This window comes from Coregonus clupeaformis, chromosome 6, assembly GCF_020615455.1.
Source record: "Coregonus clupeaformis isolate EN_2021a chromosome 6, ASM2061545v1, whole genome shotgun sequence".
Taxonomy (NCBI): Eukaryota; Metazoa; Chordata; class Actinopteri; order Salmoniformes; family Salmonidae; genus Coregonus; species Coregonus clupeaformis.
In genome coordinates this window covers 46,073,681-46,098,749 of record NC_059197.1, presented here as the reverse complement: position 1 = coordinate 46,098,749, position 25,069 = coordinate 46,073,681, and the positions used below count along the sequence as shown (strand labels likewise).

General features: G+C 44.7%; 1 protein-coding gene across 6 annotated transcripts in view; it reads right to left on the bottom strand.

The window, feature by feature from the left end:
* The window catches only part of LOC121567464 (unconventional myosin-Ic), a 51,990-nt gene extending 27,881 nt beyond the window's left edge, over nt 1–24,109 (bottom strand). The window contains exons 1-3 of one of the 6 annotated variants that reach the window (XM_041877522.2): nt 19,892–20,375; nt 16,159–16,185; nt 15,281–15,445 (exon numbers count right to left, since the gene is read on the bottom strand). Coding sequence is in view for 4 of the 6 variants with exons in the window: in XM_041877517.2 (XP_041733451.1) it covers nt 23,637–23,729 (93 nt within the window). In the remaining 2 variants the exon portion in view is untranslated. Of the gene's footprint in view, nt 1–4,903; nt 5,101–15,280; nt 15,446–16,158; nt 16,186–19,891; nt 20,376–23,636 lie in introns of those variants that run through there. The other 5 variants (XM_041877520.2, XM_041877517.2, XM_041877516.2 and 2 more) reach the window with 5 other exon arrangements.
* Nucleotides 24,110–25,069: the final 960 nt, after the last annotated feature.

Sequence of the window (25,069 nt, the reverse complement as noted above, 5' to 3'; positions counted from 1 at the left end):
GCTTGCGGGTCTGCATACCCACATACATGAGACTGACTTACAAAATCAATGGGGGGCACCCGACTGGTAATTCGACCACGATAACAAGTTCATTTAGCAATCTAAAACATTTTAGCTGACATGGGCTAATTGATTGACTATCAGTAACTAACATTAGAGAAAAACTTCTGATGCACAATGAAAATGTTGAAATTGCACCTTGTCTATTCTACTATTCTGACTCGCAACAGTAATTTGAGACTCCAACAGCCAGGGGAAAGCCATAGAAATTGAATTCCTAGAATGGACACCCCATCTAAGTTAATGATGGGTGGGACGACCGTTCTATTGATTCTATTTCTATGGGGAAACAATTTCATGAAACAATGGAACAGGGCCAACTTTCTTCTTAACACAGGGAGGGAGTTCTCTCTATGACAGGGAGAGGAACCCCTTTTCTCCCGCTTCGGTTTCCCCTTCTCTCAGAGTTCTCCCAACACCACCTCTCTCTCCATTACTTCATTGTTCTTCAAATGGGGCTTTTACAGTGTTTTCCTGCCTCCCCACCCTCTGCCCCTTCCCACCACACACGTCCTTGTTGAACACACCAACACCCCTGCGCTACCTACAGTACATTCCGCTACCAGCATGCTGTCACCTTTTCCAAATCCTATAGAGAAAACAAAGGAGCTGGGAATCCGGCTAGGCCTACTGCTGTGTTCTCTCGCCACTTCCCTCACCCACCCACTCTCTCTCTCTCTCATCTACACAGAGTAGTGAACAACCGGGTGTGGCTAAGGGGAATGAGTGGGTCTGCTGCATAACCATAAAACAATGCTTGCCCTTTGCCTGACCTTAGCGTTGCCCTTTGGTTGCTTAAAAGGTCTAAATTGTGATATATAAAAGCCATATGAATGGCGTATGGACCAAGCAGCTGAATGGGTCAATTTGCATTATCAGCATCTTTAAGTCTGTAATGTATAACAGATTAACATATCATCCATTACAGTTACAGTGAGTGAAGTGTAAGTGGTTATGTTGCTATACGGAATCAACTGTAAGTGGTCTTTAGCCATAGTATCCTGCTATATTATTACATAATAGAATTTCATGTTATTAGCCTTTTCAGATTGGACTGGAGGGGGGGGGGTCGAAGAGTTAAAACATTAATAAAAGGCTTCTTTATAAACGGTCACTTCTTGATCATATTTTCTCTGGTAAATTATCTCAGTAGAAGAGTAAGACTAACGCTGCATTTAGACGAGGGACGCAAAAAACGTCATACCAGTCAGCATAGCCGCACAAGAAAGCAAGAAAGACTGACGGCAAAAGCAAGCCAGCACGCATTGCTATGGTGATTTCAGTAAACAAACAGTGCAAATCAACATCCGGTAGAAAACAACTACGGAAGACCGCAAAATATGAAATATTTGAACTCTGGCGGCAAGTCCCGTCTACGCGTGGCGGCTAACGGCATTCACCGCCAGCCTCACGACATTTATCGTACGTCTCTCAATGAAAACAATGGCATCCGGTTTGCAGTCTACCTATCTAAACTCAGCATAAGAGTAAGAATAGGGAGGGATTTATGTCTGTTGGAAAGTGGAGAATATAGGCCTTTTCACCGGTTCCGTTTAAGCCAGTGTAACTAAAAACAAATATGTGTGTAATCTGCTCCTACGGAGAGCACGGTTAGCCACTCAGAGTTTTGCTCTTTTGAACATTTTTCCACTATGAATCAGTTGTCTGGCTCTCCTCCGCTATTCTCTTATTCGTCTTGTTAATAAAAAGGGAGGGATACCGAGAGGGAAAGAGAGCGAGCACAGATCGATCCTTTAGGTTTCACAGACATTATGGGATCATACACGTGACAACATATTGTGACTCACTACAGAACTGAAAGGTGACAGTGGCATGGGCTTTCTCAAGGTTGTAGACTGACTGTGAAGCTTCTGGGTTTTCCATGGCCGCAAGTGAGGTCAAAAGTGGCCATTTAGCAAGGAAGCGAAATGATTAAAACAGTCAAGATATGTATCAAAGCACAACAGGGTATCCTGCGCACTCTCACTTCTAAAGCATAACCTTCGGGTATATTTAACTATTGAACTGCTATTAGTGCATATATCATGCGTTATAATGCATAGCTTGTTATAAATGCTTATAATGCATTACAAAGCAGGTATTCATAGGAAGTGTTACTGTAGAAATATGTATCATGGAAACATACTGAGACTATGAGAACCTACTGAAGTGAAATCAATAAGGGTTTACGATGACAGACGTGGGAAGAGCTATTTCAACAAGACCACTATTTTCCATGACATTGCTATGACATGTATCAGTGGCCAACTTCAAGTTTATATTAACATTTTGATGGTGATTGACTGCCATGGATTCCCCCCTCAAGGCTTGGAAAAGAGGGACACATGTGAAGATGTGTGTGTGTGTGTGCACGCACGTGTGTGTATAGGGGAAAGTGGACGGACAGGTGTGACAACTATAGCTCTACGTTAGCAGGTGAAAACATTCTCAATTTCCCACTCATTACGGGCAGCTGTGTTAGAAAAAATATTCCCCTTCAAAAAGGACAAGGTATAGGATTCATGTCCGGCCCAAAACACAGACCCAACCAAAGGGTCAGAGGGCATTTCAAGAACAAAAGTCAACAGGTTCTCTACTTTCTTTCTGCCAAACTAGTCCTTTCCTCACTACAGCAGATCAGCCAATTAAAAAGAAAAGCAACCGTGCGCCCAATAAGAGGCAGTGGTGACCGCACATTTAGTCTCTCAGGGGACACTCCGTAATCAGTGTGTCTATCTCTGTCTTCCAGCCCCTCATTGCAGTGTGCCACTAAAATAAGCAGCATTTCCTCCCAATGAGATTCTAAATCAGGAGTTACTGACAGGGAGAGAGAGGGAGGCAATAGTGGGGTCATCTATTGCAGGCTAAAGTATTGTATACAATGGGCCTCATATAGCCTGAGGAGCTTTCATTGCAGTCTCAGAGTGCTACTTTCAAGGAGAGACTGGAAGACTCAGGAATGACAGGTCATATTGCTGTTGGTCAAAATATTTTATTAATTCCACCTAAACTAGTATGGACAACTTCTAATGTACTCCTTACAAGATGGGAGACCCTGGGAATGGGGCACCTGGTTTTGCTAACCAAAAACGAGAATTTCTTATTGGACAAGTTCAGGTAGTCCCTCCCAGTTTTCTTCCGTTTGGGGTCTAGTGAATACGACCCTGTTCAAAGGGGCTACTCAACGTCTTCCTCATTAGTGCTCTTTCAGTGTGCAGTTAGCTGGAGATCCACAGCATCATTGGTTCACACACACTAGCACTCCTTTGATAACATGCTGTGTCCTTGAAGTCAACTAAACAAACCAATGAAACTGTACAAATCATCATATTTGGTCTATAAAACACTATGACATACAACCAGGGGTTGAATTGGGATTTTGAATTAGGTAGTGGAAATATCACTCAAATCGATGGTTTTCCATGGGAATTGTTTCAAGTGACCACACCCCTCAAAGGGGTTTTAAAGCAGGCTGAGGACAACACGCTGTTAGGAGCCAAACACAGTGGGGTGTACAATCCCAAAAAATAAGATGAGAAGGAAATGAAATTACTGGTAAAAGTAAATGGTGGAAACTTCCTAGCCTATGCCTTCACCAAGCCAATGGTTTTACATTTGTGAGGAGTAGTGAACGAGTGCACACTTCAGGAAGAAACAGAGATTATTGGGACACACCCACAGTCTTCCCTCACAGTCCCCTCCCCCAGAGAGTCAGAGTCACACAAAGATAGAGGACTCATCTTTAGATCTGTGCCATTATAGCGTCTGTGGCAGCATGAGTTGAGGCTACAACCCATAGGAATCCCCACCCAGTTGACTACTTTGACTACTTTAAAAATGGCAGAAGCAGGGTGGAAGTCCTGTGGCAATGTCCATGCTAAAACTGGGTATATCCATGATGAGTCATCCATCTATCTCTATGGAGTCCCCAGGCTGCGGAGGTGACAGTGATAGGAAGATATGCAGTGGGGTTGGGGAAGGCTTGGAGCGCTGCCTCGGTGCTGTGACAGACTGACAGTAGTTTCATTAACATCATCACTCTCACTCAGCGCCAAAGAATCCAGGCCCAGCCTCAAAACACAGGTCTGCCATTGCAACACTGTGGTGGCGCAAACACACCAACACAAACAGATACCGCATAGAAATGAGAACTGGGTGGTATTCAATACAGAACACTTTTGCGAAACGTTTTGCAATGGAAAAGGAGAACGAGAATTTCTTATTGGACAAGTTTGGGTAGTCCCTTCCTGTTTCAGTCCGTTTTCTTCTGTTTTGGTGCCTAATGAATACGACCCTGGATAGGAAGAGAACGTGGGAGATTCATTTAGATGGATTATAGGTGGTTCAGTGTCAGGACTTTGTGGTCAAACTCCTCCGGTTAAAAGTGATGGATGGAGAGCTAGATATGAAGATTAGATCATGTCATAGATGGATAGCTAGGTTGGTGTCAGGAGAAACTGGTGCTTTGTGGTCAGAACCCAGCTACATTCCCCTCTCTCCTGTGGCCTTGCAGTTCAAGAGTACTGACTGTCAAAGCTGTTACGTAATACACCCTCTACGTACACTTTCTTAATAAAGTTTATCCTAGCGAAACCTCCACCGACCGAATCCCTCGCCCCTAGACAGGAAAAGCAGCCATATATATTTTCTGCCCTTAGACTTATGTCCTTAAGCACCACCACATGAACACAATTTAAACTGAAGCGCACACACACACACACACAATCTACAAATACACACGACTCAACATGAAACTTGTACTGTTGTGTTGTTGAGTGCTGCTTCCAAGTTCCAAATTCCTTTTGAAGAGAATGAGTGAGTGAGCGTGCAGTTCTTTTCTTACCATGGCTCTGTACTTCATCTCTCTCCTTCCTGTTTATTGGTTGGCTTTAAGAATCGTTTATATTCCCAGAATGCGAGTCATCCACGTCAGCGCGATCGTGCAGCGTTTGTTTTTATAACTTCTCCGAAGCCATGTGTAGGAGTGACTCAGCTCCCATCACCTCTCCTGTTACTTATTTGATCCCTCTCAGTCAGTCACTCTCTCTCTACCTTTCTTGCTCACTCCTTCTCCCTCCCTCTTTCTACAGAGTGACACATTCCATCCTCCTTTTCTCCCCCCTGCTCTCCTCCAGCACAGGGCCCAACAAGAGACTTACAGTAGAAGGTGAAACACACTAGCCTTGAAGTAGTTCTAGTTTCTCTCAGTCCCTCTCCTCTCTCTGCCTCCTCTGCGCTTAAAACAAGGCAGATGGGGCATAAAACCCCCCCACAAAAACATCTCTAGCACACACATCTGGACTCAACCACCCCTGGAGAGAGAGAAATGAAGAAATTGAAAATGTGTCCCTCTGTACAAGGAGAGGGGGAACCTGTGGGGGGCTATGGGAGAATACAGGACGACTCCCACAGGAAGACAAACGGTACTTTACTAAATGTTTTATGAACTATAGCTTAATCATATAGTTTCCTTCCTCTGCCTCTTCTTTTAGGAGACAATGGTGATTTAACAGAAACCCAGGCAGGCAGGGAGTGGAACAGTCCACTACTGCCATGATTCATGTTGCTGAGCTGAGAAGTCACTAAGTAGGATTCCATCATTAACGTTACTCTGATAGAACTATTATTATGACCATGGCTGCGTTCCAAATGCCATCCTATTCCATATGTCTCTGGTCAAAAGTAGTGCTCTATGTAGGGAATAGGGTGCCATTTGGGACACTGTACATCATTTGTCCAGAGCTGTCTGGCAGTCAGAGACTGAACACAACACTAGCCACTTTACTGTGAATCAAAGAAATAAGCACACAATAATATTAGCTTGAACATTTTAAGATGCACTATGCAGAAATCGCGCCGCCATTTCCTGGTTGCTAAAATTCTAAATTGTTCACTTAATTTCAGTTTACGTGAAAAAACAAGCACGTATAGTGTAAAGCAGGGTTTCCCAAACTCGGTCCTGGGCCCCTCCTGGGTGAACGCTTTGTTTTTTTTCCCTAGCACCACACAGCTGATTCAAATAACCAACTCATCATCAAGCTTTGATTATTTGAATCCGATGTGTAGTGCTAGGGCAAAAACCTAAACGTGCACCGGGGGGGCCCCAGGACTGAGTTTGGGAAACCCTGGTGTAGAGAATCATTATACCATCTACACCGCTGTGAAATAAAATGTTCCATAAGCAAAAATATTGTATTTTCAGCTGGTGTACAAAACCTAAACTTAAGAACAGGAAGCATAGAAATAGCGAACATAGAACAGATTTACCGCATCTTAGACTTGCTTTCAATAACAATGACAGATCTATAACACATTTCTATGTGAATTTGGTCTGGTCCCCCAAAAAGTTACATATTGCAGCTTTAGGGATAGTTCAGCAACATCACATAACTTTTTTTTATAGGTAAAGAAACCTATCAGTGTGGAATAACAAGATCATTGTGGATTGCAGTTTTTAAGGTAAGGAAACCATCTATATTTGTAATATCCCTTTAACAAGCTCTGATTAAACAAAGGGCCGGTTTACATAGATTAAGCCTAATCATGGACAACAAACATGATGCTCATTAGGCTTAATCTGTGTCCAGAAGTCTGTCCCAAAGAGTGAAAGAGGGCAAATAAAATGAGAACTGCAGAAACACCGAAATCATGACAGTGGTGGTGAGCCCCAGAGTTAAGGGGTATGATGGCTGTGTACTACAAAGGCCCAGGAAATCCCAACTTTATAATAATCATTAGCAGGAGTCAGTGTTTCCTGTCTGTGGAAGTAGTGGTGCCTGGTGGCTGCAGCAGACAGCCAAGCCACATGTACCCTTTTCACATTGTCCTTTTCAACACAGTTCTAGTGGATGTTTAACCAGGCCAGCTCAGTACAGCTTGATTTATTTCTGTCCATTTCGGCTCAGTAGTGTGAAAAGCCAGGTATTCCCTCTCTGTTTCAGTCCGTTTTTCTCAGTTTCATGCCTATTGAACAGGACCCAGGTGAGGATGTTGGGGGTTGGTGGCTCTCTTGTTCCTGCCCCACCCTGCAGACAGGTCCCAGCGTTCCCCAGGCCAGCCCCTAATACAGCTCAGGTAAAGCCATGGCCATGTTCATCCTGTAGTCTGCAGCCATGTCGTCTGGAGCCTTGCAGCCCTCCCCCTGCCTGTTGCTCCTGCTGACACAGCACTACAGCCCCTCTATTGGACAAGCCTACTGCTCAGCTGGCAGTAGTGGCATATGACAGAGGAGACAGTTAGAAACGAGAACTTCACCTCACCTTCACTTTCTATAGTGGTCTGTAATCTCCAATATATGCTACAGAACTACGCTCAGGAATCACTCTCGGCACTGCCAACATAATTAGAGCCCCCGCCTGCTGGAATCTGAGTAATGTTTTCCAGACGGTGTGAGTTTCTCTTTGTCTGTCGCTCTCGGTCTCTCACACACTCATTCTCTCGCTCCCTTTCACTCTCTCCATCTTTCCCTCTCCCTCTCTCGCTCACTCACATGGGCACCGCTGGGCATGAGAATGAACAGAGAATGAAGGAAAGAGAAAGAGAAAACAATCATTAGATAGACTTGCCTTGACTTTAGCGTTAGTTAAATCAATGTCAAGTGTATGTTGTCAGATTGCTCAACGCTTCATCGGCATACATTGGGGCTGTACATTGTGCACGGTCATGCTGATGTAGCATATTTGTGCTGAACAGAGAGGGGGCAGGGATCTCTGACCACCAGTATCCATTGGTCCTAGTTGTTAACTCTTTCCTCTCCCACATCTCTCAGTCAGGACCTCATGGCCGCTAGAGAGACATGGGTTCAATTACTATTTGAAATAATTTCAAATACTTTAGCTGTGCTTGATTGCGCTAGTCTGGTGCAATGGAACCAATAGAAGTCAAAACTCCAACCATCCGGTACTCCAGGCAGGTTAAAGCAAACACTCAAAAGTATTTGAAAGATTTCAAATAGTATTTGAACCCAGGTCTGCTCTCTAGGACTAATTCAAATTCAGCCTTTATGGCCCGGCTGTAAATTGCACTGTTGTCAAGGGACTGTAGAGCGAATATAACCTTGGCAATGCATCAACAAACAAACAAACAAACAAACAACGTTGTCAAGAGTCAGGCCACTATTTGAGTCTGATATGCAGGCTTATGTAGTGTCCTCTTATCTTCCTTTGGTTACACTACACCTCCTTTTGTAATATTCTGTCATTCAATATTCCTCCCTTACACCTCTCACTCGCACTCCTGCTGGATCAAGTCTGAAATTAAAGAGTTGATGAATTAAAGAGATTCAATTCCAAAGATCGACTATGTGCACCAAGGGTGTCTGAAGTGAGGACAACTTGGGTCATTATGAAGTTTAACAGCAGCCAAGCACTGTGCGAGACTGTCTCAGTTCAACAGCGTTGCCAGAACCAGGGCTGGAGCTAATGCAGCAGAACCGACACACACACACACACACACACAGCAGGACATACTGTACAGACACACATCTGGGAGAGAGGAGGACAGTAGACGCACATGGTGACTATGGTCCAGCTCCTCTCTCATTGGTTCCCAGAGTTGAAACACTTCTTGTCTCCAACCACTGGTCACACCACTTTAGGGAAAACACACCAAACTAAACAGAATGCTGAGGGGGGGGGAAAAAAACACAATCCCACTCTCTGACAAAGTCATGGGACCCAGCATCCGTGGGAAATCAGCAATGAGAACTTATGTTTACTCCCACTCTGAGGAACCCTCTGTATTTTCTTCCCCTCCCCTATTCCTTTATCCCTCATCTAGGCCCACTATTTCTCCCTCTCTCTCTCTGTAGCGGCAAACCCATAAACCTACGATTCCCCTACCCTCCTCTCTCTACCCCTGTTGTAGGGGCAAACCCATACCGCTAGTACACAACCCTCAACTATTGCCGGTGACTTATCAGCTTAAATCAACATATGGTTGAAGGCTAATATGATGATGATGATGATGATGATGATATCTGGTACTGTGTATACAGTACATATGACCCTCCGCCTCCGCTGAGCTAGAGTATTGCAGCTCTGTGAGGAAACACACACAGGCACACGGCCTTGCTTGCTTCATCCATCCACCATGTTCTATTCAGCTGGGCCTGGTGCAAACGCAGTCGAGCTGCATGCAGCTACAAATGGAGTTATGATATGACATCTAGCAGGCGACTGCATTGTATAGTCTGCCTGGAACACGACCAGTGTCTTCTGTAGCCTCGGAATGAAAAACAGGAAGACAGGCCTCTTAAATCAAACATTCTAATAGTCACGTATGAAGAATTGCAGCACTAGGCGAATATTTACACTCTCAAGTAGTTTCATCTCCCCATCTCTCTTATTATATCTCTCTTCCCTCAGTCTCTTCCTCCCTCCCTCCTGTCCGTCTGGCTGGTCACTAGGGTTGTTTAGATTCTCTGGCTGTGTGATCAGACTATTAGTGTCTGTTGTGTTGTTATGCAGCTCTGCTACACAGAGGAGAATAAATAGACCCAGGACCCTCCTGGCCAGAAACATATCACAGCCACTCTCTGCCATCTTTCTAGTGATAGCCACTGTTGACATTGCCACTGTAGTTTCTATTTAACTAGATACACATCCAACTCCATTTAATTGCAAACACAGCCCTCTGCAATGCTACAATAGATCCATTAGCTCTAGACTGCAGTAAAACTGTACTGAAGTCAGCGCCACCTTCCTCCACGATGACACTAACCAGACCGTCTGACTGTCAGGCTCTTATTCACTCGCCTTTCCCTCACCCTCACACTCCGTCTCGGTCTTGTCTCATGGATGTATGTGTATGTTCGTGCGTCTGTGCACGTATGGATTTGTGCGTGTGTGGTATGCTTGTGTGTGTGTGTGTGTGTGAACATTTATGCTCGTCTCTATCAGTTGAAAGAACAGGGAAAGGTAGAGGGAGGTGAATCATCTATATTAGAGGGACGGTAACCTTCAGTTTGCTAAAGAACCCAATGTGAGGAGGCTTGACTGGGAGGGAAAGGGGGATGATGGAGGAGAGGGGAGGAGAAGATGAAAGACCACTATGATGTCAGGTCAGAAGAATGTAAGCCATGTGGGCAGGAAAGAGCTAGTTAAAAAAAGAGAGAGAAAAAAAAGAGGGAAGAATACAGAAAAGGAGAGAGAAAGAGATAGACAGAGGCAGGCGAGAACAACAGACAGAGGAGAGCAACAGAGAGAGAGACAGACAGACCGAGACAGGGGAGAGCAACAGAGAGAGAGACAGACAGAGACAGGGGAGACCAACAGAGAGAGAGACAGAATCAGAGAGCGAGAGAGAGCAAGAGGGGAAACGCAGAGAGCTGTAGCCTCAGTCACACAGCTTGAGTGTGTGGTCAAAGAGGATGCTGATGAGATCATACTCTGTTGTGACATAACAACGCTGTCTCAGTGTTATATTGACACGGGGCTTCCCGAACCATTCACGAATACACTCAAACTGACCTGTTTTCCCTCTCTCTCTCTCTCGTCTGACTCCCTTGCTGTGGCCCTCTTCCTCTCTGGGTTTTGTGAATCATTGTGGCAGCACCGGGGTGTGAGTGTGCTGATGCCGTCTACTTTTCCATACACAGCAGAGGGAGATGTTTCCACAGTAAACAGGCTAGTAGGCCTGAGTGACTATAGTACAGAGCATCTGCTGTAGGAGGCTCACTTTAATCTGACTTGAGCAAAACCTGGAGTAGTAAAGTCCCCACAGGTGTGATTGCAAGGTACAGTGAACATCTTAGGCATCGAGCCCCAACAGGAGTAAAGATTTGAGGGGGTGAGGGAATGACCATAGGAGGAGCAGCATGACCATTGAGGGGGTGGGGAGACCAAGTGAAGTAAAAACAATACAAATTGTAATAAAAAAAATATATAATATACATTAACAGCTCACAAAGACGTACATTATTGCAGGTCAAGTACACATAATACAACAGGGAGATCAGAGGAGGCTGGTGGGAGGAGCTATAGGAGGATGGGCTCATTGTAATGGCTGGAATGGAATTATTGGAATGGTACCAATCACACCTAACACATGGAAACAGCGCATTTGACTCCGTTCCATTGATTCCATTCCAGCCATTACAATGAGCCTGTCATCATATAGCTCCTCCCACCAGCCTCCTCTGAGGGAGCTCATTATGCACACGGAAAGTATTGGATATAGCAGATAAAACATGGAAACAAACAAATAATTCACTAAGATCACAAGGTAGTGTAATGCTCATCTGCAGGAAAGAATAAAGCATCCTTGTCCATCTTTGCTTTTGGCATCATGTATTGCAGACCTGGTGGCATCAGCAAATATACTGTAACTATAGTACACATTGGGTCATTTACAATCTCTGGGCCATTTACAGCCCCCAGGTATCGATCTACAGAGGAATCTACTGCCGCCAACAGCATCAATGTTTATCTTGTCACCAAGGATAGTTCAATAAAGCAATATTACAGCAATTCGCTTGCTAGGGTAACGGAAGCAAACAGACCAAAATAGAGCACTTTCTTTCTTACTCTCTCTCTCACACACACACACACACACACACACGATTGCTTCTCATTCTTGCCCAGAGAGACACCCTGCCATACAATCCTCTTTTCTGCGGAGCCAGCACTTTGGGCCGTGCAGGCATTTCCTAAAGTGTCTCCAGTGTTCCATAAAGACATTATCCCAGCCAGCCAGCCCTGGTTAGCCCTACTCTCTCTCTCTCTGTGTCCATAACCCCAGCAAGAAAGAGGAGGAGGAAGTGGTTTGAACACACACACAAACGCAAGCAGAGTCTCTAAATCAATCAGTGGAGATTCCTCTGTGTGGGCGAGGTGAAGGGGGCAGCCATCTACCTCACAACAAGGCTACACCCTGGTCTGGGATCAGCTTTTCTTACTCTTCATCATTAGAGGCTACACTGCTAAACTGATCCTTAGTGACAAGTGATTAATCACCACCTTTCCCACACCAATCATCTCAGTTGAGGTGAGCCTGACCCTGCCCTCAGCGCAACAGGTCCAGTGTGAAGACGTGTGAGGAATGGGGCTGTAGGGCAATGGCAATCACCCAACAAAGGGAATACACACTCTCTCTCACACACGCAGCAAACAAGCCTTTCGAGTCAGCAGGGGCGAGCGGAGACTTGCAGTAGGAGGAACTCCAAACATTTCTCTCATCCTCATCCCCACCCCCAACACCCCTTCACCCTCTCTTTCGTCCCTGTCTCAATATCTGGGAGACTGCTGTGCACACCACTGGCTGGCTCCATCCAGCTGGAACTCGTACAAGTACAGTACAAATAGGGCAGCTGGGCCTGTCCTCCCTCCTCCCTGGTCTCTCCTCCCCATGCTAGAGGGGCCCACTCAGGCTTCTTTATACCCACAAGGCCTTATATGGGCATCTCCCACTACAGGCAGCAGGCTGAGGGGTATACAGTACAGTCTACAGAGGCTTCCCACTGCAGTCATATATGCTCCATCTCTTGTCCTATAAGCTCCATGTCCTCTATAGAGATAGTAGAAAAATACTGTCCACAAACTATCCTTGTCCCTAGATCTTCCCCAAGCTCAATATGTGAGGAGTGAGGACATTTATTCTTCTTCTCCAGCAGCTCTGATGAAAGGTAGTGTGCTGTCGGCCGGCGGGTGGCGTCACTTTGTTTGGAGATGTTAATGCTTTGCTTACTATCACAGATCCACTGTAAATGGATTGAATCAGAAGCACTTCCACAAATTGTCAAAATGTCTAACGCGGCCTTTCCTGTTTTCTCAGTATGGCTTCTCTTATGCTGGTCCTCTGTAGCTCAGCTGGAAGAGCACGGCGCTTGTAATGCCAAGGTAGTGGGTTCGATCCCCAGGACCACCCATACACAAAAAATGTATGTATGCATGACTGTAAGTCGCTTTGGATAAAAGCGTCTGCTAAATGGCATATTATTATTATTATAATAACAACTGCGCTGCTGCCCGACACAAAGGACTAAATAATGGATTTCGCATACTGCTGCCAAAAATCTATCTATCCTACAGCATATCAAATGATGTAACCAGTTCTCCCATCCCATATATCAACCATTTCTCCTCACTTCTCTAACCAAAACATTGTTACAACATACCGCATTGACTCCTAACCGCAGACACCGTGCCAGACATGCAGCACACACAAGGCCACACCCAGACACACAGGCTCTGATTATCCTTATGGTGCTCAGCTGCTCATAGGAACATCTAGGACAGGAGCTTATGGACAAGGGAACAGAAGCCTAACAGAGCAGGGCCCGTATTCATCCAGTGTATCAGAGTAAGAGTGCTGACCTAGGATCAGGTCCCCATCTAATCTCATTCATTATGATTTCAAAGGCTAACCTGATCCTAGATCAGCACTCCTACTCTGAGACACTTTGTGAATATGGTTCAATACTAGAGTATACATATTGTCCAAAGCAATGACAACAGACACATGTTCAACCATTGGCCTACACTAGATCAATACTTTACAGGAGGGAGACTTAAAATAAAACCCACCATATGATGTGAGTTTGTGTGTGGTTTGACTTTGCAACAAATTCAGCAATCTAGGAATGATGAAACTTGAGGCTTGGAACTGGGCCTAACAGGGGTCCCACAGAGCACAGAGTAGGCATAAGCAAGCACAGCCTCTTTCCCAACGGAAGAGCTCAACCGTCTGGGGACAAACACACTTCACGTTGCAACTTCTCTGGAATCTTGTCCCTAACCATTCCCAGAGCAGAGACAGGGGTCAGGCGGCAACAGCTGAGGCAATGACACACACACAGTTATTTCTCCACACACACCCTTCTCTGTGGCAGGTCATTGGGTATTATTACTACCCACGAATGACCAGACAGCTCTGTAATCATTACAACACAATGGCACACAGACAAGCGCCCTCCCCGCCCTCTCATTCTACGCATCACATCCCCCTAATTACTGGATGCCATATCTCTCCCTCTCTCTCTCACACACACTGCCCCCGAGGCAGAGAGAGACAGAGGGCCTGAATACACAGGGCTTAGCTCGCTCCTCTCCCAAGGGACCAATCAGGACAGAGTTATTAGAGGATCAGATGACAGCTGACAGGAGCTTATGGAGAGATACAGGCCTATAGGGAGCACAGTATGGGTGGACCACACTAATGGAACAGTTGCTCCGTGCACTAAGCAGGCTATCCATCCAAGCACATAGTTAAACCCAACCTGGACTTAGACTTGGGTGTGGTATGAATGTACCGCTATGTGTCCCATGTAAGCTGAGACTAGTATGTGTTTGCATGGGAGTTCTGTATAGACAGAGATTTGTGTAGTGGGAGCAACACATAGGCCATTGGGCGAGGGATTGATAGAGATGATGCCAGGTGTTACTCCATTTTGTTCCACCTCCTTTTATCAACCCAATCTCCTTGGCAGTGTTTGCATTCTTTCACGCTCCCCCTCTTTGCCTCCCATACGGGCCAAGCTCTTATCATGCCTTGCTCTGTTTGAGACCGAAAGACTCCCACATTGGTTGCAGCTGATAAGAGCTTGGCCCGTTGGAATAACTATTTCATAGAGTATGTGATATAACACTGGAACTGAGGTTTTGGAAAGTCTCGTTTGAACTGACAATACATGTATCAGAATAGAGGAGGTCTGTATGTGCTGACATAGGAACTATGCAATATCCTTGTCTAATTCAGAGCCCTACATTTAATTTAGCCTATCAGTGGTAAACTCATTGTGATTGTTTGGCTAATGGGTTTGCCAATCCAGAGGCTCTACAGTAATTGCATTGACATTCATCAATCAATTAACTGACAGACAGAGGAGACACTTCCTACTAGTTTTACTACTATCCCCCTCTACACCGCCACCTGTGGGTGGGTGGGTGGCTGGCGTTCAGATATAGATATATATGACGTAGAACAAACATGCTACACTGGTGGAACGAGCCTGATCGCGCAATAGCTCAACGAAATGGTCAGTTCTCTTGATCAGGCTACAACCATGCCTCTCTGACATGTAGTGTATGGAATCACGTCAGCTTTATTTGTGACCTTTCTATCTGCAACATTCCACAACGTTGTGTCCTGCTGAACGCAGCCCTGTTCCAATCCATCCGGCCTGAATATTTTTTTATCCTATGACCCATACTCTCCCTCCTCCCCTCCTCTTCTCTTCTACCCTTCCTCTACCATGTTGAGTTGGGACAACACAAGGACACACCTCGTTGGGATTGCTGTCAGCTTATGGCCCAGGCAGTCATGGAGTGGACCTGGGTAAAGGTTAACGTGCAGGGCTGGCAGGCTGGCCAATCAGGAAGAGAGAGAGGGGGGATGGGCGGGCAGGCAGGCACAGTGCTGCTGGCCAAGGTCCCAGCACTGACAACCACTGAAAGGAACAAAGTTTATGTACAGTCACTGTATCCAACTTTCCATGCTAGCCTGGTCCCAGATCAGTTTGTGCCGTCTTACCAAACGTGGCATGACAATGAGGAGGTGGTAAAACAACACAAACAGATCTAGAACCAGGCTATATCCATGCCAGGTTAACTTCTCAGAGGACCACAATACACACAACAGGAAGGTGGACAAGTAGGGCTCTGGCTGGTACACAGAGTGTGGGAACAAACACACACAGTGGGTCACAATAGGTAGGTGTGCCAGCAGAGAGAGAGCACATGGACCATTTACAGACACAGTCTCAGGGTATGGGTGTGGTAGAGTCACAGTCATTGGGTAAAGAGATAAGGCCGGGACGAGACCAGTATCGCGATACTCGTTAGAATCGTTGCAGGGAAACAAAACACAAAGAGGATTTAACTTCTTTAGGAAAACGGCCCTGATGTTGGAAACAAACATCATTATGTTGTCATCCAGAGTCACATTTATTTTCCAAGCTATAGCACACAATATTATACATACAGCAGGTCTTTAAAGGACCAAAGAGTTGTCTGCATCGTGTTTTCATTTTTGCCATGGACAAAATATTGCGATAATGGTATCGTCACAGCCCTATAAAGAGGTGCAGTTCCACAGAGATAGTTCCATAAGGCTACAGGTTATCTACCACAGAAAGGGGCCATTTTCTTAGTGAGCACATACCTCGTTCATCTGAGTGGAGCAGGAGGGCTGGAATACAACGAGGCACAAGTTAATGAGAAGTAGTTATAAAGTCTCATACATGCTTATAGCAAATTATAAAGCATTGTACGTGCATGCTTTAAGTAAAGTGTTACGGAAAGCAGTACTGAAACTACAGGAGTCTCCAGTCTGGATAATGCATTGCGTCCAAGTGTTGCCCATTTGTTAGAGAAGACGTGGTGGTTATCGTGATACAAGGATGCATGCACAAACTATCACTAAAATGCTTTTACTATGTACTTCAGTCGGTGAGGTGAGAGTTAACCATGAACAAAATGTTCATTCATCAAGGCTTTATAACGCCTATATCGCAATAATACCACAATTAAATCATGGCATCATGCCCATGGATGTTATAGGCTAGGCTTACTAGGTCAACTAATACCAATTCCTATGTTTAGTTTAATGGAGCAGAATTACCACAAAGTGAAGGATTAGCGATGGAAAGAGGATCTCTAAGCTCCACCCCCTTTCCTTTCCCACAGACATTCACTCTACCCCTGTCCATCTGCCCTGACGGTGAAGGCCATGGGGAATGAGAGAGAGAGAGGATTAACCAAATATCTCACAGCTTCAGGCTGATCAGTGTGAATGTGTGAGTCACGGTGTGTGTGTGTGGTGGTGGGGGAGGGGGGCAAAGAGGGATTGAGATCTAAAACATACCTAGTCAGCACAGTGCCTGGGCTTAAACAGGTAAACATGGATGACTGAGCAGCTCAACAGACAAAATGTTATGTACATTTTCAGACAACTGTGAAGGTCTCGAATTCTGAGACACATCATACTCTACTAGTCATGCTCACTTGGCATGAAATGGAAGAAAACTGACCAAAACAGGGAGGTACTATCTGAAACCATCTAATAACAAAAGCCCATTTTCATTTTCTGTTCCACATCATTTGTGAAAAGTTTGTTACGGTGTGCCTTAATGAACACAATCCAGGTTTGGATTTTCCAGTCTGATTGGAGTTTGCTCCTGATACAAAGCAGGACTTGGTACCAGGGCGGGGCTCTCTACTCTTCTAAGGCTGGGACATTTCTGGTGGAAAAGCCACAGCTAAAAGGAGACAAACTCCAGATCCTCCAACCAGCTCAATTCATGACTCACCGGCCTAGATGCAGCACTCTACATTGACTCACTACCAGACACGCATTCTACCAGACTGACTCACTCCTTATATACACCCCTCTACCCAATGCTTGACTTGGACTGAAATTGGTGATGGAAATCATTTTGGGTTCCGGTACTGTTTATATTTAGATGCAGGATCTCCACAATACTTTTTAGCTAATATTCTATAAGAGGAACAGGAGCTCAAGCAGTAGAACAGTTGAGGTGCCGGTACTCAGCTCCAGTGAGCTCTTTCCCAAGTCAAGCGCTGCCTCTACCTCTCCTTCATTCTCCAAATTGCTCTCATACAAAACACAGCAGACTAAACAATAGTATGTTCACGTGAGCGAGACTCAAAACAAACATAAAGCAAATGCCCACAAAACATGTTCTCTCGCTCTCTCCTTCCTCACTTTGGCCTATTGCTCCCTCACTCTCACAGACTTGTCACATGAGCTTCCAAATCAATAAGTAGTCTCGGTCTGTCTGTCTGTCCCACCCCCCTTCCTAGATGACCATATACTTCTGGTATCTAAATATACGCAGGCTATGGATCCCAGATTCCATGTCCTCCTCCACTAATTCATGAATGTTGTCAGTTCCACTTCTACCAGGGTGTGAAACATCAGTCTGGCCTCACTATCCATCACAGTATTTGGTATTTTATTAAGATCCACATTAGCTGTTGCGAAAGCAGCAGCTACTCTTCCTGGGGTCCACACAAAACATGAAATAATACAGAACATGAATAGACAAGAACAGCTCAAGGACAGAACTACATCAATGTGGCTGTTATCAGGGCAGCTTGTCCCAGACATGCCCCATATCTCTGTTGCTTGGGTTTCAAACTCTGGGCACCAAGACCATGTTCAAAATAGTCACGGTCAGGGTGTGTGAAACGCCACACCTGTGAAACCATAGCAACTGAGAATGTACAGTACTTTTGCAAGCTGTCCCTAGGTCCACTAATTCACAAGGCCTGGACGAATGTTGTCCAGACCTTATATTATTTGACCTAGCATGTTCCTATCCTAATACTCACATAATCTCCCTTCTCATCGCCTCTCAATCTTTGTTCATTAGTCTCTAGTACAAATCCAACCGTTCATCATCTGTTCCAACTAACAAGGTTATCCAACAAACTGCAGTGTTGGTGACTTTGGTGGTGAGTGTTTAGTGGGGGTGTCTTCAGAGACCAAGTCCAAGAGGTTGACGAAATGGTTTAGGGCAACCAGCCAGGCAGCCATATTGGCCAAGTTTGAGTGGTAAGCCCTGAGAGTTTCCTGTTAGAGGTGGAAGAGGCCAAGGCACTGAGGCAGGTGTATCCTTTGAAGTCTCCTGGGGTAAGGCTCTGCAGCATTGACAGCTGGCTCTATGACAAGAGCATCCATGTCACACACAACACGTATTGGCTGGTCAAATGTAGCAGCAGATGACAAAAGCATGGGGGGGGGGGGGTCTTTAAAAAACATAAAACAGAACAGAATTGCCCAATGGCAGAGCGATACATGCAAACAGGATATTAAGCTAACAACGTGATGGGCTCAAGCAGTGGGTTATGTTTGGCTCTGTGAATGCCACTGTCAGTCTCTCAAGCTGTGTGAGACAGAGCTGGGAGATGCCTAGCTATCTGTAGAGTGCAGACAGCTGGGAAAAAGCTCAACCCAAATTGTTCTGCCGTGGACTAAAACTGGAATCCTAGTAGCAATGAGTTCTTTTTAGGGGGGGGGGGAAATCATAGCATCCCTCCGAGCTAGTCTAATGTTAAGTCTCGGCTACAGTTAAACAGCAGACAAAAGTTATGTTGTGGGAAACAGTATTGACAACACCATCGATTGGTTTTAGTGCTTGCCTAAAAAAACATCAAGATGAAGCTGTAGGCTTATCTTTTTAATTACTGTATCTGTACATATACAGTCATAAGATGGAGAGCAATGACAAATCTCAACCCTATATACAGTTGGGGTTGGACAGGTGGACACTCACAGTCTTGTTGACATAACCCCAGGTCACCCAAGAAGAGACATACACACAGCTAGCTCACATAAATCAGGGCAGGGCATGGATTGGCAGCTGTTCAGGTGGTAAATTAATTTACATAATGCATGGTATTGCTTCCCTGACTGACAGCCGCTCCTAATAGCCTCAGGATCCCATACATTGGCGAATTAAAATATTTATCGTAGTAGTTACAACCAGATAGCCTATTTAGTGATACTTTACAACTTACCTAGTCTAAGCTGCCTGGTGGTGTGTGAGTAGGCCTATCTATTAAAACATAGTTGTCTACTAAACCACTATTTTATGTTAGGCTACACCAGGTGTCTTAAGTTAAATTAATTAACCTTTGTTAATCAGACATAAGCTCTAAACCCGATATCAAAGGTTAGTGATTGTTTTCACAGACTTGTTTCCATATACAGCACGAGCACTTGACTTTCAACACACAAGCGTGCACCTCGTCACGGACTTGCTACATTGCCACAAATATGACGCACGCAAACTTCCTCCGGCTATAAAATAACCTTGTAACAGCCTGTTTAGGAAACGGAGGCGAAACAAGGTACCTCAAGATATACCTACCTTCAATGAGCCGAAGTCAATACGACACAGTAGGCTACTTCGCCCTGATGTCTCTTCACCGGTAGGCTACAAAAAGACAGCAAGCTGTTCTCTCTCTCGTTAGACCAGCAAAACAGTGAAAAACCCAGATTCAACTCCGTCTCTGTGTGACCAGTCCTGTCAGCGGTTCCTCGTTACTGACCCCACAAGCAACTCCAATATGACGGCTGTAATTCTACAGTGAAGGTTTCTTATCTCAAATGCAATAGGCTAACTCTCGACAGCCTTAGTAGCATAGACTATCCACCACTATTCATCTATTTTAAATTCTTACACTTTCTTTTCTTTTTTTAAGAGTAACGTTGTTTAGCAAATATACTTCAAGTATACAACAACAGTCATTTTAAGCCATAAAAAAATAGAATTATATTATTCTGAGACACTCAGTATTTCAGTCCCCCGGTGAATCGTGGAACAAATGTCAGTAATTTCCTCTCCTTCTTTCAAACACGCAACAGCCCTTATGCTGCGTTCATAACTAATTGGGAAGGTGGTCATTACAAGTTGTGAAGTCGTAAATACAAGTTGGATGCATTCACGTGCTTTGAACTCGTTGAGAAACGCCGATTGGCTAATGATCAACAAGCTGCTGCATTAAATATAAACTAAAAGAACAGCTATCATGCTTGTAAAAGGAAAGCGAATCCTAAATTCCCGTGAAGCCTATGTATTTTAGTTTAAATGTGTATACCCCTGTGTATAAAGTTTGTCTGTGTTGTTTGGTATATTGTGTCATATTTGTTGTTAATAATAAAAAAGTAATGGTTGTAAACAAATGATAGTGTTCGAAAACCATATTAATAGATTACTTTTTATGAATATCTTTTGTTACATTAAACTCTTGAAAATTATGTTATCAAGAGGTAATTTCCTTAGTTAGTGACAAGGTGACGACAGAGGTCAGCAAGTGGGTGAACTCGAAGCGCAGAAATTATATGCAGCAAATGCTTGTCGGAACTCTGACATTTCCGACTTACTAACTGGTTATAGTTATGCACGTGCCGCAAGTCAGACATTTCGGAGTTTCCTAGTTCCGACTAGCACATGAACGCGTCAAAAGACGAGTTTCCTCACTTATGGGTTGAAGGGGCATTCAAGTGGATTTTCCCCAATCGTATATGGTAAATACTACCTTCACACTTGGTTATGAACGCAGCATTGATACCAGGAAGTTCTCGAGACCCATCCCACAGACTTAAGGAGTGATATCATTTATTTTACATCATGCCTTCACTATTTTCTTTTAAAACTGTTTTCAACAGGCGTAACACTTAATAGGCTATATGGGGAGTAGCCTACGCAATGTTTGCATTTGACAACCCTGTGTGAACCTAATGTTGCACTTTGAGAGCACACTTCCTTGCTTTGATTAGCCTATTCAATGTCTGCCTATATGGATTGTATTCCTATAGGGATGTATGCCTATAGCTCCTACCCTAAGAACAACAAGGGTTGAGAGTGTCTGTAAATATTGTTGTACTGGTGAGAACATGCAGTTGAAAATGATCCTGAACGAGAAAATAAAAACCGCCGACGGCATTCAACTCACTTTCCATTCGCTGACTTTGTAGTAGTGTTCTTCTACCCTCTACTGTCAATAGACCTGTCACTACACCTTCTGGCCGTGTGCTGCCATGCATTGCATGGTTCTTGGAAAGGGTGTGGCCACATGCGCGTTTTTCATCAGATCTGTGGCAGCGAGATGAACAATTTGCTATTGCTATAAATGTTAATGTTATTCTAGTCTATTATACACATTCTACTGTCATAGTAGGCTATATGTCTGAGGCATGTACACTGTAACAAAAGTCCACTGTCAGCATTGCCTTATTGGTGCCATATATGTATGTGCTAATGGACTGCAATATGGCACCCCTGCCAGAGGGGGTAGTGATTGATTCAGTACTATAGTCTCTCTCTCTCTCTCTCTCTCTCTCTCTCTCTCTCTCTCTCTCTCTCTCTCTCTCTCTCTCTCTCTCTCTCTCTCTCTCTCTCTCTCTCTCTCTCTCTCTCTCTCTCTCTCAAACACAACACACACACATACATACATACATACACAAACACTCTCTCCCACACAACCCAGCTGTGCAAGCCCTCCTCACCCTGCTTTAACTATGCTGGGAGGAAAGGTTCTATCCTGTTGACAAGGCCCTGTTCATTGGAAAGACAGACTGTACTCCAGGGAGTGTCTCTGTCTCTCACCATAGAGTCTGTGTGAAACTGGATGAGGGCGTTGTTCCTTTCTCGATAAGGAATGAGAAAATATGCATATGCCTACTCATTAACTCGCACACTACACGTGCCTTCAGTTCACAAGTCCACATGTTCAATCACACACACACACACACACACACACACAATCAGAGGCACAGGAGGGTGATGTGACCATGGCGGAATGTTTGGATACATGGGAAATGCATGTGCTGTTCAGGAATTTCTCTGTATTTAACTCACCTACATTCCATACCATTCACGTCATTAGCCATTCCGGCTCACTGAATTAACACAAGGCTCAAACTAAAGTTGATAAATTATGATTTATCAGATCATGTTAATTATGTCTGGTTGTACTTTATTCTTAAGATCCAAGTTGGTCAAAGTTGGTTTGTGTACTAGTCCAACATTCCTTTAACCTGCACTGCTTTCTATGGCACAGCCTGTTATTTCACCATGTGCTGTCTGATTTAAAGCCCCACACCCTGCATTCTTTAGATTGTGTGAACTGGAGACCCAGTCCCACCCCCTCTATTACCACTCGCTCACATTCACCAGGAACTTGTGCAACAAAAATGTGATTCGAGACAATTTTATTGGCAGAGAATAATGCTCTCCCCATTCCATAGAGAAACATGTAACCCTTCTTTAAATTGATAATGTGTTATGTTAATATAGTTATTTAAGTGGCAATCAACCATTCAGTTGGTTTGGATTTTCTTATTGTTTATAATTAGTTTATTCAAATTACGTTCTCTATCTTGAAATTAAGATAGTGCCAGTCCACCATTCATTTTCTGTTGTATACTTTTCTGAATCTGCATTTACATTGGATGAAGTTTTCACACTTCTTCACACTCTCCAAACACACTGAAGTAGCCAGCACATTATGAGCCACATGTAACGTTTTTCACTTGGCACTCTGCTGGACCGGTATGCATAATCAACATCAATGGCCTAGCACGTGTTTCCTGACTGCGGGCACTGAGTGGAAAAATCGAATGAGGATGATATTGATTACACTCTATCAAGCCAACTATTTGGTACAAACAAATCTACTGTACATAGTCAAGCCGCTTGGAGGCTGCTGAGGGGAGGACGGCTCATAATAATGGCTGGAACGGAGCAAATGGAATGGCATCAAACATGTGGAAACCATTCCACTAATTCCGCTCCAGCTATTACCATGAGCCTGTTCTCCCCCAATTAAGGTGCCACCATCCTCCTGTGGTCAAGCGATAACCAGAGTGAGCGGCCAAGGTAAACAACTTTTTTCCCATGCACAGTGAACCTCTAAAATGATACATCAGCTCTACTTTCAAATCCACAGGCAAATCCTAGCCTGGTCCCAGATATGTCTGTGTTGTCTCGACAAGGTTGGAAAAGTTAGCAAGACAGCACAAACAGATCTAGGACCAGGCTAAAGAAATCCTACTCTTGGATATCTAGTTATTTAAAGCGTATGAGGAGCAGGTTGACTGGATGGACTCACCTTGGTGCAGCTGTGGCAGTAGCTCTCTCCATTCTTCCCAGGGGACAGGATGATCTCACCTGTAGGGATCAATTGGATCGTCAGCTCCATCATGGTCGCTCTCTCTCTCTTTCCTTCTCTCTTTCTCGATCCCTCTCTCTCTGTCTCTCTCTGTCCTCCGTCCACTTACTCGGTCCTTCTAACGGCGTAGCAATGAATTCACCCCTCGCACGTTTGTACAAATTCCTCCCCTTAACGTCGGTGAGAGGAATAGGACACTTTCTATAGAAAGAATGAAAAGTAAAACTAAAGTAGAAAAAAAATATTTTACTGGCAGCACATACAGTGATTTACATGTATGCTTCTTTTCTCAGCTATCTAACGAGGCCAAGACAGTCAAAGTACAAGGATGTTTCCTGCTTCTGTGCAGTGCTCTAGTGCGAATTTCCCCTTAGCAGGCGAAGGATATGTATAGATAGTTACAGTGTCAGGCTCTCTTTCCACACCCGGCCCAGCAGTATAATTGATGTCCCTGCACACCAGATCGCTGTGGCACAATGTACTCTGGGTTGGCCCGGGTATCAGGGCTTCCTCCTGGACCCATGCATCCTGTCTCGGACGTTCCCAACATTCCCAAGGTAAACACCGGAGGAACCCACTCTGCTTCCCCACGTTTCCCCTGGATATACAACTGGGAGGCACGCGTACACACCACATGCCTCCCCCACCTCTCCAAAAACAAATAAGGGACTTGTGCCTCTTGTATTTCTAGTGTCTTCGGTTTCCTCTCCCCAAGGGGTACACTAATTAATGTAGACAGGCAGATGGTCAGATGAGTGTAGGCCAGGGGGTCATCAGACAGAGGCGACATTGTGACCATATCTCTGTCTGTGGTGACAGAATGGCGTGAACACACACACACACACACACACACACACACACACACACACACACACACACACACACACGACAGATGACCCCATTGATCTTTGCTGTGACACTGACTGCCCTCAGTGCCCTGAGACCCTTCCCAAGGTTTCTGTTTGTTCCCTCGACCAGCATCCTCTCAGTATCCTCTCAGCATCCTCTCACAGTCACACCCTTTAAAAGCTGCCCTCCCTGGACCACTGATGTCTAGGGATCTCAGCAATGCCACCACACAATGTTAATTATCAACACTGATATGGATTGAATATCAACGATAGACTGTGTTTTGCTGAGTCTGGAGTTACAGCATGGGTTTGGGTGTATGAGTGGCGAAGGAAAAGTGACTCTATATTACTGTATGTTTTGGGTCATCAATATGGTCAGTCAGTGGTGGGATTTGTGGTGAGGGTGACTGAGAATAAGCATAGAAACTGATTATGGTTGTGTTGAGTAGTGTTTTGGAGAAAGTGTGGGCTATGGTGGGCTGTGGTCACTGGCTCTTCTGTAACATCTATGTTTCTGTTCCT